Source organism: Harpia harpyja, chromosome 7 (assembly GCF_026419915.1).
Source record: "Harpia harpyja isolate bHarHar1 chromosome 7, bHarHar1 primary haplotype, whole genome shotgun sequence".
Classification (NCBI taxonomy): Eukaryota; Metazoa; Chordata; class Aves; order Accipitriformes; family Accipitridae; genus Harpia; species Harpia harpyja.
In genome coordinates, this window is record NC_068946.1 from 25,943,958 (window position 1) to 25,959,718 (window position 15,761).

The 15,761-nt window shown below is 41.4% G+C and overlaps 1 protein-coding gene across 2 annotated transcripts in view; it reads right to left on the reverse strand.

Moving 5' to 3' along the window:
- Window positions 1-15,761, reverse strand: part of SATB2 (SATB homeobox 2) — a 137,880-nt gene that overhangs the window by 72,498 nt on the left and 49,621 nt on the right. For both annotated transcript variants that reach the window (XM_052793306.1, XM_052793305.1), the window contains exons 4-5: window positions 4,538-4,664; window positions 2,247-2,370 (exon numbers count right to left, since the gene is read on the reverse strand). In XM_052793306.1, coding sequence (XP_052649266.1) covers window positions 2,247-2,370; window positions 4,538-4,664 — 251 coding nt within the window. The remainder of the gene's footprint in view (window positions 1-2,246; window positions 2,371-4,537; window positions 4,665-15,761) is intronic.

Here is a 15,761-nt window from a genome sequence, read left to right on the forward strand (position 1 = left end):
AGGTCTCTATGCAAAGATGGAAATGCTGAAATAATTGGATTTCTTTCTGCCACACAGACTCCCCCCACCTACCCTCCTTCCCCCCAGCTTGGTTAACTGGGATTTATTTGTTTGAACAGGAGCCGTATGCTAAGGGTAGCTAAGCTGCAGCCACATAATACACCTAGCAGAAAAAAACAGAACAATTTTAAATCAAAGTGAATGATTACATTTCCCATTAGCAGCAATCAGAATCCCCATCTGGGCTGCATGGAGAGCTCGGGCACCGAGAACCAGAGACGGAGCACCGTCACTGGTGGGAGCGAGAGCTCCCTGCGCTGCCCCTCTCCACTTCTGTACTTGAGGCACTGTGAACACATTAATAAACAGAAGCATTTACTCTGCAGTTTGACTCCTAAGAGACCACTCTGCAATTTGCTGCTGTCAATAATATATTAACCACAAGGGGGTTGTAATGACATTTCACATTTGGCATGGTATTTTTTTAAAACTGATTTGGGAGAAGGAATTGTATTAGAGGCATATTCAGATGATGGTAATAGACAGCTCCTATACAACCTTCCATTGTATCTTCTGCATGTTGTGAGCCAAAACAAAAGAGACTGAAACTTTTTATGGCAATAATAATAATACTACTACTACTACAAGCTGCATTCTTGCATTCCCAGTTCAAGCGTTAGTCACTACTCAAGGTCACTTACACCTGTGCTTAAAAGTAAGCAATCTCAGTTTTCTAGAGAAGGATCTCCTTTTAGCTTTGTCCACTGAATAAACACTGGGGTGAGAATTTTTGCTGCTACAGTTCTGCCATAAGTAATTTTGTAAATATATTTCAGACTGAGGCTACAGAAGGAGTAAACCAACTGCAGCATTTCCACCTGGTAGGCTTTGAAACAAGTGGGAGGAAAAAGACCCAGAGAACAAATGAATTCTGCATATGAAATGATGCATAGTTTAGTTATACTGGATATTGAAGAAGACTGGGCAGAGACAACCATATGCTGCAATCATCATTAGCTGACCAGATTCCACAGATAATTCTATTTAAAGAAATTACACTTAAACTGTGTGAAAAGAAAAATACTTTCGTATTCAACGCACTTACGCTCTGTGCATACCTAAAGTCACTGCTACTCCTTTAGTAAACAAGGCAAGTTACATGGCTTTTCCTTATGCAGCCTTTCCTTCCTGTTAGTTCTGCACACCCCACATGGCTAAGGAAGATGAGGAACGTGATTCCTACCAATTGCAAAGACCTAAATTCTGCTCTGTATCTCACCTCTGTGCTTTCCCTGGAGTTGTAATCATAATGCAGTGAGGCAAATTTGTGCTGGTTATACATAGAAAGAATTCTCTTAGTTCACAGAGGCTTTGGATCATGAATTGCAGGATGAGCGTACAGTGCAATGTAAGACAGGCAACCACAGGAGAAAAAATGTTGAATATGGGCTAGCAAAGCATCAGATTTTTAGGAAGTAGGCATTACTGATGTTTTGACTTTTGTAAGACACAATCGACAGATTAACCTATGATTCTAATAAAGTTTTTAGAAAGCAAAGTATTTTTCAGTCCTAGCAAAGTTACTTGGTCTGGGTGCCGAAGTGGTTTTCTGTTTTTTTCTGAGAGGCACGGAGGACTCAGTCATGAAAATTTTATGAATCTCTCACTATACCTGAAGTACAAATAAAGCTCATGATATCTGTAGGAACTTGTGTCTTAGACATGACATCACTGCCGTTTAAAAAGCAGTCATGGAGAATGAGACTGAGTTTTTGTTCTTTTTATAACATAATTACATATAAATTTTTTGTTGCTGTTTCCTAGAAATTGGGGCACAACTGCTAAAACAGCATACTTTTTATCATAGTTGGAGGCTGAGGAGAGCTACCTACGCATTAGTGGGGGAGGCAGGTCTCTGCTAGTGGGAAGAAGCCACTCAAATCTTGCATTTGAGGATCACTAGTCCTATTGCAAAAGGTTCACATAAAGATCTAAATAAAGAATTTACATCTCTCTCAACAGCAGGATAAAAACCAACCAATTCATTCATAATTTCCACTTGGCAACTCACTGAGAAAACATGGTATAAAGATACTCTTTTTCATATTAATTAGAATTTCTCCTTTCTAAAGAAAACAAATTGATTCAGTATTTATGGAATTGTTTAGTCTAAGCCCTTTACTGAACAAGTATGAGCTTTAGATCTTGTAAATCTGGCTTTCCCTAAGCCTGCTAAAAACACTGACCTGTGAGAGAGGGCATTCTTTGGCTAATGTGCTCTGATTCATCTCTTTGAGCAGTTCCTTTAAGGCATTGCGAACTGTGGCATGGTTCCACTGCTCTGCTGGCAAGTCTTCCAACTTTGAACAACTGTTAAAACAGAAAGCAAAAAGTAGATAGAAACATCACCTTCGCAGATGCTTACTCTTCGCGTACAAGTGCTATAAAACTTTAAGCAGCGAGGACAACCTTGGAGTTTCCAGCTTAGCCAGCCCATCAAGGTGTTTCTTCCCTCTTTCCCCTCCCCACCAAGCCTGACTCCCAGAAGACACGCAGTTCAACTAAAAGAATGACAGTACATGGCAGGAATAGCAGCTAATCCTGCTCTGGTATTGTATGTGAGCATAACCATTCCCTCTGGGGCCTGGTGGAGAGCAAAGAAACTGCATAAAGCAAGCCCCAGAAATGGCTGAATAAAGCCATCCTCTCCAGATGGAGAAAGATACTCCTACTGGGACAGAATAATAAACATATACGCCACACAGCCACTAACAAAATCCCTAAACAGTAAGGGCCCTCATTGTGTGGAGGCAAGGCTTTGAAAAATGAATTTCATTTTATACAGGTTCTCATACTGCCCTCATTGCGGAAGTATCCAAGAGCCTTTCAGAAACACATTAAGCCATATGCCCAACATCTGTCACATGTAGTCCATTCTCACTTTCATTCTACAAGAATTGCATATGTAGTGAAGCTTTTGTCTTCATATGACTTGTGCCTCTTTTAACTTAACAAGCTTATGGTCTGTGTCTACATACGTGGGGACAGACCCAAGAAGCACATCAGAAAGTCGGGAGAAGCTTGTCATTGCTATTCATGCCTGAGAGACTTAATGCATGCTCTACAATCAACCTCTGAGGCGGTTCTGTCTTCTGCCTACGCAGCCTGGCTTTACCCTCAGAGTTGAAAGTTTAGCTGTGCTTGAGGAGTTCAAGTAGTCAACGACCATCTTTATCTCAAAGTCATGGGCTATCTTTTATTTACACGGCATCAAGGCATTCAAGCACTTTGAAGATGAAGAACGAGACCTTGATCTTGGGTTGATACCCTCCAGTAATACAGATGTGACAATAGGCTAGGTGGACTCCTGGTAGCTCATACTTCTGAGGAGATGGGTTACTGCACTCCAGTTTTATAGCAGCTACAGGCTCTAGATGCTCTTTTACAACTATGCTGCAGAGATGCAGTCTAGCTGAGAAATGATAACAGTATATAAAACCAAGGAAAGGCCTGTTAGTGGGAACTGAAAACCCCAAGCCCCATCACAGATGTAACAGGAAAGAAATGTTGCTGTTTGGGAGGTTAATATCAGTGAGGCACCCACTGCTTCCAAATTCCAAACTGAACTGAACAGTTGGAGTGTATGTACCTGCCACCAAAGGACACAGACACACATCCCAATGGACCCCTCTTCTGTTCAAGTTGAGCTTCAAAGAATTGTGGACAAATTATTCCAGGCTGTCTGTTATTTTTGCCTCTTTCCTCTGACATGTTCTGGGCATAAAGCTACAGCAGCCTCTGCAATGTAGGCTTACCAGCAGGTCTAGAGTATGCCATGCACTACCAGTGAACTGCTGCAACTCCTTACACAGACATCAGTAACTATTTGAGGACTCTTTTGAAGGCCAATAGAGAGAAAGGGGGAGAAAAAGTTGAGGGGGGGGAGGCAGGCAAGGGAGGGAAAGTAAGTGTAAAAGTGTCAGGAGCTTTTGCTTTGCTAGTCAGAACTAGCATTCAGGGAAGGAAAATATTTTCAAAATGCCAAATGGAGCTGCAGTAACACATCCCTTCCTCATCTTCTCGCCTTTTCACTGGGAAGACCACTGGAGAAAAAAGGAAAGTCAAAAAGCTCCCCTCCACCCCATCTCAGCAGCTGGCAGTAGAAGACCTGGATTCTCACAATGCAGCCCCTGGAAAAAGGCAAGGAGTTTATTTTTTTTTATACAATAAGGCCTCAAGAATCCATTAAATTAGGAATTGTGGAAAGGTCTGCCTTTAAAGGCCCCATATCTTTATTTGATTGAGTTTCTGGCCCTCCCTTCTCTGCCACCATATTGCTACTTCAGAAAACATACAAAATCAGTGGGAACATGCACCAAAAAGCTGCCAGGTGACCCACCCTTCTCTTCATTTTTCTTTTCATTTCATCAAAAGACCAGAAATTAATGAAGACAGGATGTGCTAATCTCTGTAGTAACACTGTAATTGACAGAGCAGCTCAGAGAATAGAGAAGGACAGATGTTCAGAAACACCCACCTTTGTAATTGGATTTTCAATGTCACAACATGATAGACATCTTGTAGCATGTCGGCTACTGTCGCATCTGGTGCATCAGTCACATAACTGAGAGGAAGGGGATTCCACCTCCCAAGCTTGATTATTCCTGAAAAGAAAACAAAAATTTTGTGCTTTATATTTTATCAGCCATTTACTAAACCCTTTGATAAGCTTGTTTGTTCACGAGATTCAAGATCTGCCTTGAGGTTAATTGCAGTCTTGCTCAAAAAGATGTGTTGTACTGACTCCTGAAGCAAACAATGGGGAAGAATAGGAATAGATTTTAAATTCTTAGCAGATACTTGCTGACATGTTCCTGGCTCTTAAATTACTTCAGGGAAGCACAGGAGGCTTCCTCCCTTCACATCTTTCATCATCCCACTAAAGCCTAGTTCTCTAAGTTAGAACAAGCCTTAAATACTCTATCGTCCTGATTTTGCAGTCTACAAAACCCTTCAGTAAATAAATGCATTGGTTTTGACTTGAACAGGAAAATTCCTATGTGTGGGCTTTCAGCACGCAGTTACAATTTAAGCATGGTACGATTCCCAGTGTGGATGGATGGCACTGGAAACCCACCAAGCAGGAAGAATTCACTCCCAGCTACAAGTTGCACTATGCAGACAGTTGCTTTTCTTTGTGAAAAAAACAACTGCAAGCTACTGACCACAGATCCAAAATAGCACTTTGGGGGCGGGAGAGAATGCTGTAAGTTCTATTTCTACTTCTGTTCATTCTTTAATAGGGATCATCACCTCTTCTGGATGAGCTTGTCACAAAGACTGTAAACTTGGATGGTAAACCATTTGGTGCAGAGGTATTATTTCTGTTTAGACAATTGCAGAGGGCCCACCCACACCAAAAACAATGACTAATACCCGGGAATGACTTTCAGGAAGACGCCAAAGAAAGCAAGCCACAGTGCCATCTTACATGAGAGCAAAGCAGTTCGGCCTTGTTCTGCACTATCGCAAATACTGCTTTTATTCCCTCTTCCACTGTGTTCCCACTGCCCCACTGTTGTGCTCACATAACTTTTCTCAGCGCAGCCCTACAAGACTCCCATTTAAACTGATGCCTTTTGAGGTCTGCTTATATACTTTTTGATCTTCAAAAAGACCATCTGTAAACTCTACTGCCCGAAATACACTAACACACGAGAAAACTACTTCCTTTGTGGTAACAGGAGCTCCAAGAACCCTCCTTGGGTTTCTGGAAGGATGCTGTAATGCAAAGAAACTTCAACCCTCCCCTCCTCACTTTCTCCTCGCAGTTCTTCACCAGCTCTGGAACTAACCAAACTGAAATAAATGGCAAAGGCCTTTTACCCTGATCTCCCAAACATGATCATAAAGTAAGTACCACCTCTGAAACAGTGAAACAGAGGTTCTCGCACAGAGAAAACAACAGAACACAATGCTTATGAGTCCATGAAATAACTGCTACGGAATATTTTTTTCCCCATTCCTACACAGGTTGAAAAGGAAATAATTTTAGTACTACTCCTTTTCTCTAGCACTTAAATCTTTGCATTTACCATTGACTTATTGCTTTGCAAGGTATTCTATCACCACATACTGAAAGAAACTGGAAGTGACCTAGTTCATCCTCAGCGGCACAAAGTTTCACTGTAACATGCTGGTAGACAGGCTAATATTTCAAGAGCAGATTAGAAAGCTTTTGGCAAGGGGAGATCTTGTCCAAATGAAACAAAAAGTTAGTAAGTGTTGCTTGATATCCAATGCTTGAAAATGGGACATAAACAGAACAAAAACATTTAAATGATGCACTGTTTCAGTATTAAGATTTAACAATCTGGTGCTGAATATGCTGCAGTATAAATAGTGCCTGGACTCAGATCCAGTAGAGTAACACACAGCACTCATTCACAGCACCGTATGTCTCCAGTGCTGGCTCCTTGAGTCACATTCCACTTGCCAAGAAAAGCTGTTTTTCTTAAGGGGATAGTTTACTTAATGTTATCTCTGGTGACAACAAGAAATGCATATAGTGCAGCATATATTAGTCATGAAATGAGCATCAAGGGTCCACTGAGTGAAATACATGCTGGGAAAACACAGTTTAGCTGCTGACTTCCTTCACCCCCTTCTGCTACATAATAATTTAAAGCAAAATCACCTCAAAATCCAGAAATCCATACCAGCTTCACAGAACACTTGGCTTCCTATGTTTAACCATGCCAAGTTTTCATGTAATTGAAAAAATAAGCATCATATGTGCCCCATAAGTCACATCTAAATTGGTAATATTTTACAAGAGGCTTTATTTTTCATTCAATTAAGGAAAGCACTCAGAGAGCACACCATCTGCAACTGCTCGGGCCTGGCAGCGCTGGCGAGAGACAAAGAGATGGCTGGGGGTCACTGAAGTTACCAAAGGTGTCCCCAGACTAAAAAAGTTTAAAGAGAAAAACCACAGTGCAGCCAGAGCGCACCATGGGAAATACTACGCAAATTGCTTTATAGGAAATGTCTGCTACTACTGGAAGTTAGGTAGATTGATTTTTTTTTTTTTTTTTTTAATCCTCCTCTACAACTGGAGAGGAAATTGTTCTGGCTGGATTTAGACAAACACAGGTGTTACCATAATGCTCCGTGCCTCTGCACGTTAACACCTGCTGCGAGTCCTTTACTCTGTGTTACAGCACTGCTGATGTACGGTATTTTTTCAGCCGGTGTGATATGACGTGTGAAATTTTTTTTTCCAGAGCGCATTAAGCTGGTCCAAATGATAGCCAGAAGCCATGGTTTCCATCCAGCTCCTCAGCAGACTTCACAGGTGGTTTATTTCATGGCACCAACACTGTACTTAAGGCAACTCTAGGGCTGCACTTGGGAAGATGATGCCAGCTTGTTAAGCAAACGTATTCTCCGCGTGCTAGAAGACATCTCTGAATGACTCTTCAGTAACATCTGAGTGGACCAAAATTTTCCCCCTTAAAAAGGCCCCTTCTCATCCCAGACTCAGTGTTTCTAGTGTAACAGCAATCCCAAGATAACAGCCTGGTAGCAAGGAGTCACTTCCACATACACGTTTTTTATTGTTCCTCTCATTGACTCCAAATGGTACAGCTCAGGCCTTTAAAGAAATCACTTTAACTAGTCTGACTGAGCTTTTATCCTACCACAACTGAGACTTGGGAGTAGGTACAGGAATAAGCAAAGGTCACTGTGTTATTAAAGAATATACTACTGCTCCAGGAATATCACTCCTCTGTCAGCTCCAGACCTTCTCAAAATTATGTGTAGATAATGCACAGCAGATCAGACTGCTCAGGAAATCTGAAAGCACGTCTTTCATGAGTTCACAAAACTCTCCTGTTAATGAGTCTGCTTCTCCTTCCTGTATCACTGATCCTTTGGGACTCTTTTCCTGTAAGAGTTTTTCTGAAGGGAAAGTTCAACAGATTTCAAAGCTTGCACACACTCAGGAAATGGCCATACACTAGAACAGCTCTCAAGAACTCATCTAGAAATGGCTGAATGCAGCCCGGGCCAGTTAGTCAATTAAAGACAATAAACGGAGCAAACAATTTTCTCAAAAGATTTTTTTTTTTTTTTTCAAAATGTGTTTTAGAAGAGATTCTCTATCCACACTGGCGGTTGGTTCTTGAATGGCATGTCCTCCTCCAGACAGGTCTTTTATTAAGTTTAAGCTTCAGCTTCATCAAAATGCAGATAGGGAAAAAAGACAAAGCAACCTAGTTTAAAATTTACATAACTCCCTTCACCCACAAGAATGCCAGAACACACTAGCAGCAAACTTCTGTGAGCTCGCGTGTCAGGTTCATACATAACAACCACTGCAATTCACTGCTGGTGTTCCACTTAGGCCAATGATGTGCCACCCTGCTAGGGCGCTTTCAGTTTAGTTTAATTTAAAATGCAGCTCCTTTGGAGAAGAAAGTGGTAACTACACAAGTCAGAGCGGAACAATGCATTGAACAGAAGGCTTGACCAGCTACATCATGGCTGACCTCTATACCTAGCAGAACTTGACACAGGATCTTCATGACCTTTCTTTTACAGTATCACCTGGAAGAGTGATGCATCCAAAGCACTGGGATTATTCCTGGGACTTCACTCTAGTGAGATGTGAACTGAATGGATGCAAGGTTGGGGGCTAAAGCAGACTTCTAGAATAACTAAGTTAATCAGGAGCATAACAACAGCAAAAGGCAAAAAGCTTTTTTTTCCCAGAAAAATACAGCTAAGCTGGCAAACCCTTTTCATTATTATGTAGCTTATGCTGTCCCAGAAAATTATTTACCTATATGGGCTAGAGGCCTCATTTGTCTTTGCAAACAGAAAGACAGCCATACAGTACACTCATTCTAAGAATGCCACACCTGGGGTTTAGAATATATAGTCTAGCTATGACACTTCTTGGTCATAAACAGAATGAGGTCCGGGTCCTGCATTTCCCAGTCACCTGCATAGTTAACTTTTTATCTGGATAGTCCCATGAGAATTACTGGAGCATCCCATGGACACTTCAATACCTCACTCCTGTAAAATCAAACTCTTAAAATGGGGCATTTTCCAAATTCTTTTTTGCAGCTAAAGAGAGCAAACAGGACCAGAACACACCTCATGCTGTCAATGCCTCCCTTCACAAACTGCTCCCACCATGGCTAGACTACTTATTTCACCTTTCACGAGTTATGAGCATAACTGAGTTACATCTTAAATGGATACTTGTAGGTAGGTAACGCAGGATTAATGCAACTTATTTAAAATGCTAATCTGCTAGGGTTAAAATTAACTCACGGGATCAAATGAAGGACATTTTGGAAGTTCCCATTAGCATCACCACCCCCACCTCAACATTTTTCTGGAGACAGCTACAAAATATATCATGAGTAACACTTGCCCAAATACATACAGAGGGGGAAAGAGAAGGAATTTTGTGTTCTTTGGCTAAAGGGAAAGAAGAAGGATAGCAGAGAATAGATTCTTTACCAAACATCGTTAAGAAAAGCGCTTGTCAACACTAAGCAGACAAACCATTTGAATCCCTGATGCACACCAAAACCTCTCATTTGCTACAGCATAAGCAAATGTAACCTGCTGAGACTCACATAGGGTGAGGTGTTAAAGCAGAACTTTTTTTAATAGCTGTCCTTGCGGACTGACAGGCAGTCAGGCTGGAAACTGGAGAAGTGCAAAGCTCGTTTCTTACGCTACAGCTCCACTAACACTAACATGCAGGCTGTGGCAGCACAAGTTACATCCAGCTCAGGCAAGAACATGTGCCTGTACAGTCAGACACAGCAAACACCACAGTGTTTATGTGAGCTTCAGAAAGGCTGAGGGAATACGCAGTGCCCAACCCAGCATAAGATCTCCTGGGCTACATTTACTCCTTCAAAATGCACTGAGCAAATTCGAATCTGCAGAGTTATACCAGACCAGAGCCATGCCTCACATGGCTGTGGCATTCCAGAGCTGTACTAGGTGTCCTAGCGTTCACCTCCCTGCATCACAGCATTGCTGCCCAAGAGTGGCTGACTGCAAACGCAAGGCTGGGTGAAGAACACAAGCAACATCTGCTGCCGTGCTGTGAGTTCAATCAAATAATTTTGTTTAAACATCTTACTTTCTAACAGCAGCTCTTACCAACACAACAGAAACTCAGGAGAAACTGCAGATTAGCATTAGCACCCAAACACTTTGATTCTTTTTACAACTCCAAATGAAAGACCTCAATGAACACTCAATAAAACCCCCGCTGCCGGGACCATCAAGCCATTTATCTATCAGCCACTACTGGCAGGGCCCCCCTACAAGATGGGTAGGCTCTTGTGATGTTGATTGCATCTGTTTATCCTCTTCAGAGGTGTCTTGTCCCTATGCTATAGCATGTAATTTTCCTTTGTTCAGCTGTGCTTTGTTACAGAAATTAAAAACTGCCTGTCCCATGTAATAAGTACATAGACTTATTTATCCATAAATCAGTTTGCAGGAAATCACTACCCTGCGGTACATAATAACTCAGCCTGTGTTTCTAACCTGTACCCTGGCTGCAGTATATCATCAAACTGTAACAACATAAAGGCATAATTTGTAGTTATTGTTGTTAATCCAGCAAAGGGAATGACTTCAAGCAGAAAGGAGAAAAAAGCAATGGGAACAATTAAAAAAACCCCTGATTATATTAATTTTTGTATTATATTATTGAGCTGCCTTTTCTAGCTCTTAGGGAAATTTAAAAAATATTATACTGCCTTTGCCCATCATTATAAGGGTGCCCATATTACTCCATTGAATTTCAATCAGTGACATATTAGGGTAATAGATGGGGGAAATAATCAGCATAATCCTCCCCTGCACTTCTAAAGCGCCTTTCATCAGAGGATCCCAAAGCACTCAAAAAACATTAATTAATTAAGCTTTGTAACATCCCTGTGAGGTAGACTGTATTATGCCAATTGACATATCGGTGATTTAGTGACTGAAAGCACACAATGAACATAATCCTATGTTTATGCCAATACAAAAGAATCCCCCTCGTTCCTCATTTCGGTCCATAATAAATAATTCAGTGAGAGAACAGGAATAAACTATGTGGTTACACTGTGATGTACACATCCACAAATCAACAGGAACACCCACACTCCCTGAATGACGAACACTCCACCCCAGCTCGTAAGACTTGCGCAACTTCAGGGCTCTGCACAAAAGGGTGACCTTCACCCAAGGGGAAGGCGCGGCGGAGCTACCCAAAGCTCTGGCAGCGCAAAGCCCCTTGTACTGCTGTTGCTGAAGGTCTTTGCTAGTGCTGCTTTAAAATGCTGTCATAAACTATGTCTACCAATGGCGGTTTACAGGACGAAATTTTATGGTGCAACAACACATCTATGAGCTGGTCAATTTAAACACTCATATCTAGCCTTTCTGGCTTGCACATCTGTATTAATACACGGACTTCAATATAGATATGAATTTACATGATTATATATGATATTTACATGATTATATATTAAAATGTTTACAGAAACATGGATGTGAGTAACTATCAATAGGAAGACTGTTAGTGTTACAAGGTTTAATTGCTGAACTTCAGAGTACTTTCACAGATGAAAATCGCTTTGATATATGAAGCTCGGTTTGAGTTTTTAATTTTTTGAACGCTAGTGTTGCCCATTCCTTTCCTCCAGCATGACTGTACTCAAGTATTTGACTTAAATAACACACACCAAACAGTTTGATGCCTTGTAATTCTACATATCGGGTTTACATTTTACAGTAAAAAGACTGTGCCTCATGTAATAGATGCTGCTTCACATTTGGGAAGCGTTATGTGAGGACCCTGACTTTTATAAGATTAATTTAATATAGGCACTAAGTTACTAGACTAAATTAATAAAGATCTTCTTAAAAAAGGGGGGTGGGGAGAACAGAATGAACCCACAAATTAAATAAAATTTTCTGGAGCTTGTTATTTTGGAAGTCTTTATTTAATTTTCCAACCCCCTATTCTGCCTGAAAAAACAGCCAATAATTGGTAAGGAAACAGGAAAAAAAAAAAAGGTCGATGTTATTTACTTCAGGGGATTATTTTTAAAACTGTTATATGATAGAACATGAATACCACAAATAAATGGAAGGGTGAGGAAGCAAAGGAGGTACACAATATTCTAAAACCAAGTATTTTTTACGTTTTCTGTATTACTTTTAAAACTATTACCTCCATTGAGGAAAACCACATTTAGCCCTGCATAACATCTCCCTTTTGCCATTTTTGGGATAAGTCTGCGCTTACCTTGGACAGCAAGAAGTAATACATGAATTAAGAGAAGGAAGTCCTCTTTTTCTCTTTTTTGTTTGAGAGAACCACTCCAAGCATCACTTCCATGGCATGCAAACAAACTCTTTTCAGTCATGAAAACTCATGACAGAGAGGCTACTGCATCCAAGATACTAAACAGCTCTTAGCCGTTGCCCTTCATAACCCTGTCAGCCCGGTGCTCAGCTTTACCCTCCACCAGGCTGTCCTCTCCTGAGAGTCACCATCACACCAGGGCTACTTTTCTCAGCAGTATTATTCAGTAGCCCAAATGCCCATAGGATTGCAGCACACACTCCTTCACTAACAGCATCCTCACATAAAGCCCAAAGCACGGCGCCCTCCCCGTTTTTGCATGAAATTACTGTCTTTTGGGCAACCTGTACTCTTATGGTCAGATCCTTCCCAGCTCAATCCTGGGAACGCTTGAGCTTGCTCAGCTGCACAGGAGCAAAGGCTGTGCCTCCTCCCAGGGAGCAGTGGCTGCTGAATGCCTTTGAAATCCAGACCAGGAGTGTCACAACTGAGCCTATTCCCTGATCGAAGCTGATACCTTAGCTGCTCCCATGCCTGGAGGTTTGCTTTGCCATCTTAAAACCACTGCTGTTCCTTTTGCTTTGGACAGCAGCTGCCTCTGAGTCCCAGGCTCCCTGGCAAAACCCTGGCTGCTTCTCTGCCATCCCCCAGCCTGGCGCTGGGACCACAGCTCCTGTCTATAATTTAGTGCCTCCCAGAGAGCCTACATAGGCCGATACTGCTAGTGGGGACCTGTAACGTGCTTCCACCTTAGCCTTAGAGGCTGAAAATCGGGGCTTTAGTGTATTTGCCTCAGTTGCTAAGAAACATGAATGCAAGTGTACTCAACAGGTGGTGCTTTTCTCCACTGCACATGTTTCTTTAACAGCCACAAACAATGCCTGGATCATCTCGCCCCAAATTCTGGACTTGGTGACTGTATTGCCACCTCATGACCTACCAGGGGCTGCACATGAGTAAAAGGCCCAGAACTTTACAGAAACATTTGTTTTCCAGCCCTCTTTGTCAGCTTCCTGCCAGCCCAACGCCACCAACACAACCCACCTCATGACACCTCCAGCAGGGAGAACAAGGCATCCCGGCAGACAGCCTTTGGTCCCCCCACCCTCCAGAAGCCTTTCTTGGATTTTGTATTATCATGTTTTTGAATGGAGAAGAGAGGAAGAGACAGAAGATGTTTTCCTTCTTTGGGGAAAAACCTGTATCTGTTTTTAAAAAGAAGCCAGTGCCACAGACTCCTTCAATTCACCCAGCTTCAATGCTTGCCTGTAAGCTTCGCACAGGAAGACAGTCCACTGAGCAGGAAAAAAGCACAGTAACATGGCATTGCAACTGAATACATAAAACACATTTTAAAGGTTATAAAAGAGCATTGCTAATAGGACATTGTAGAGTCTAATAGGCTTAGAATTAAGCCTACGGACATTGTTTGGCCTTGTATGAATCTGAATATCCTGCCTACTCACAGTAACACAGCTACCGAGAGCACAGAAAGTCTGGCTCAGACTGCAGACATACAGTAGCCAACTATCTTTGTGTTGAGTCAGCTAGCAGTAGATTTGAAAATTCATGGGTCTCAAGTCCAAAGAAAAATAAGGACACACAGCATGCTGTGCTGCACAAACAACCCCCTAAACTGAATGCAGATTCATATTCTGGCCTATGTAGTTTAACAGCTTAATCTTTTTAGTTTAAGATTTGTGTCTTTTGGGGTTTTCCTTACACTGTATAAAGACTAGCAGAACGTTTTTTCACTAAATTACTACTTTTGGCTTGCCTTCTGTCTTTTCTTTCCTCCCACCAGACATTCAGTTCTTGACTTCCATGAAAAAAAACAACATGAACAACTGAAGAACTAGTAGGACAGCATCTAACTAGCAGGATAGAAAAGCATGTATTGCTAAGGAAAGAGAGGGATTGAGGACTTTGCTGAAAACCCCAAACAACGACTGCTTCCACTAATTCAACATGAATGCAATATGTGAAGATGCAGTTTGGCTCAGAAGTCCTTTGCTCTCTGTAGCTGCATTATTGTAAGAGCACATCCAGATCCATACAAGACGAAACAATGTCCATAGGCTTGATCCTACTATCTTTAATGACATCCAGTTAAGAACTAGATCCACCATTAAACAGTTAACGAAGGAGGTAAGACTTGTATTCTAGCATTTTTATATTAAAAAATTGTAAGGAAGCAAAATTATCCATATGTAAATGTGCATGCACACATATAATAAAGAATACACAATAGACCAAAGACTGAGGGTTTGTTGATCTTTAGGCTCAGGTCTCCCTCGTAGCTCACAAATGGGTAAAAGGCAATGGATCAAACCTTACCCTTCCCTTACAAACTGATCTACTAGGGAGAGACAAAGAATAGTATCTTTAAGGTTGCAATATTTCTTTTCAAAATACATTTTAATAATCCTAGTCCCTAATTTGGGCAGCATTGTAAATTCAGATAAATTCAATTAAATTCAATAAAAATTTTTCCTTCACTGAGACTCATTTCAGTTGATAACCTGATTCTCAGGTTCCTCATCTCCCTCTTTTCTTCCCAGGAAGAGCAAAACAATTCTGCATTTCTGACAAGTCTAAATAAAGCTTTGCTGGTTACTGAACTATGCTACATTTCCTATCAACAGAAAACAAAGGAGAAAAAAAAGACTGTAGTTCACCACTAGAGGAGATGACTCAGAGCAAGCAGGAACTGCTACCAGACTCAGAAAAAACAGTTTTCCCTTGTACTGTTGATGAGCCCACATTATGCTGAGATGAACCCAGATTTGTTTTCTTAGCCCACATCTTCCTAGAACTGAACCTATTTTCTTACAAAGCCACCGGATCCTTTTTGGATCCTGTTAGCATTTTCATCTCCACGTTAGTCAGTTTGTGAACGAAAGACCAAAAGATAGAAAGACAGAAAGAACTATATTTTTAATTTGAATTATAAATTTCTGTGCACATGGCAAAGACTGGAAAGAGTTATTCACTTTTTGGATCTCGAGGTTTGAGCACACACACGTCATGCTTTGAAGCATTTCCAGAAGTTTACTGCTTCTTTACATAGCAGCTAAGATTCTCGTGTAATCACAGCACATAGAAATTGTGGAGCTGCTATGAAGAAAAATAACACTATCCCAGCCAAAACCAGGTTGGGAGTTTAAGGGACACCATCAGACACTGCAAGACTCCATAGTCTCAAGCATTGGTGGCACTGCAAACACCCTCATGAGATGGTGGAGAGCTCTAGAACCTCCTGAGATCCATCGTCCAGTAAGTAGCTCACACTGCGTCACAACCCACCAAGCTGGAAGATGGAACACCAGCACTCTCAGGCCTTTTTTTTTTTTTTTTG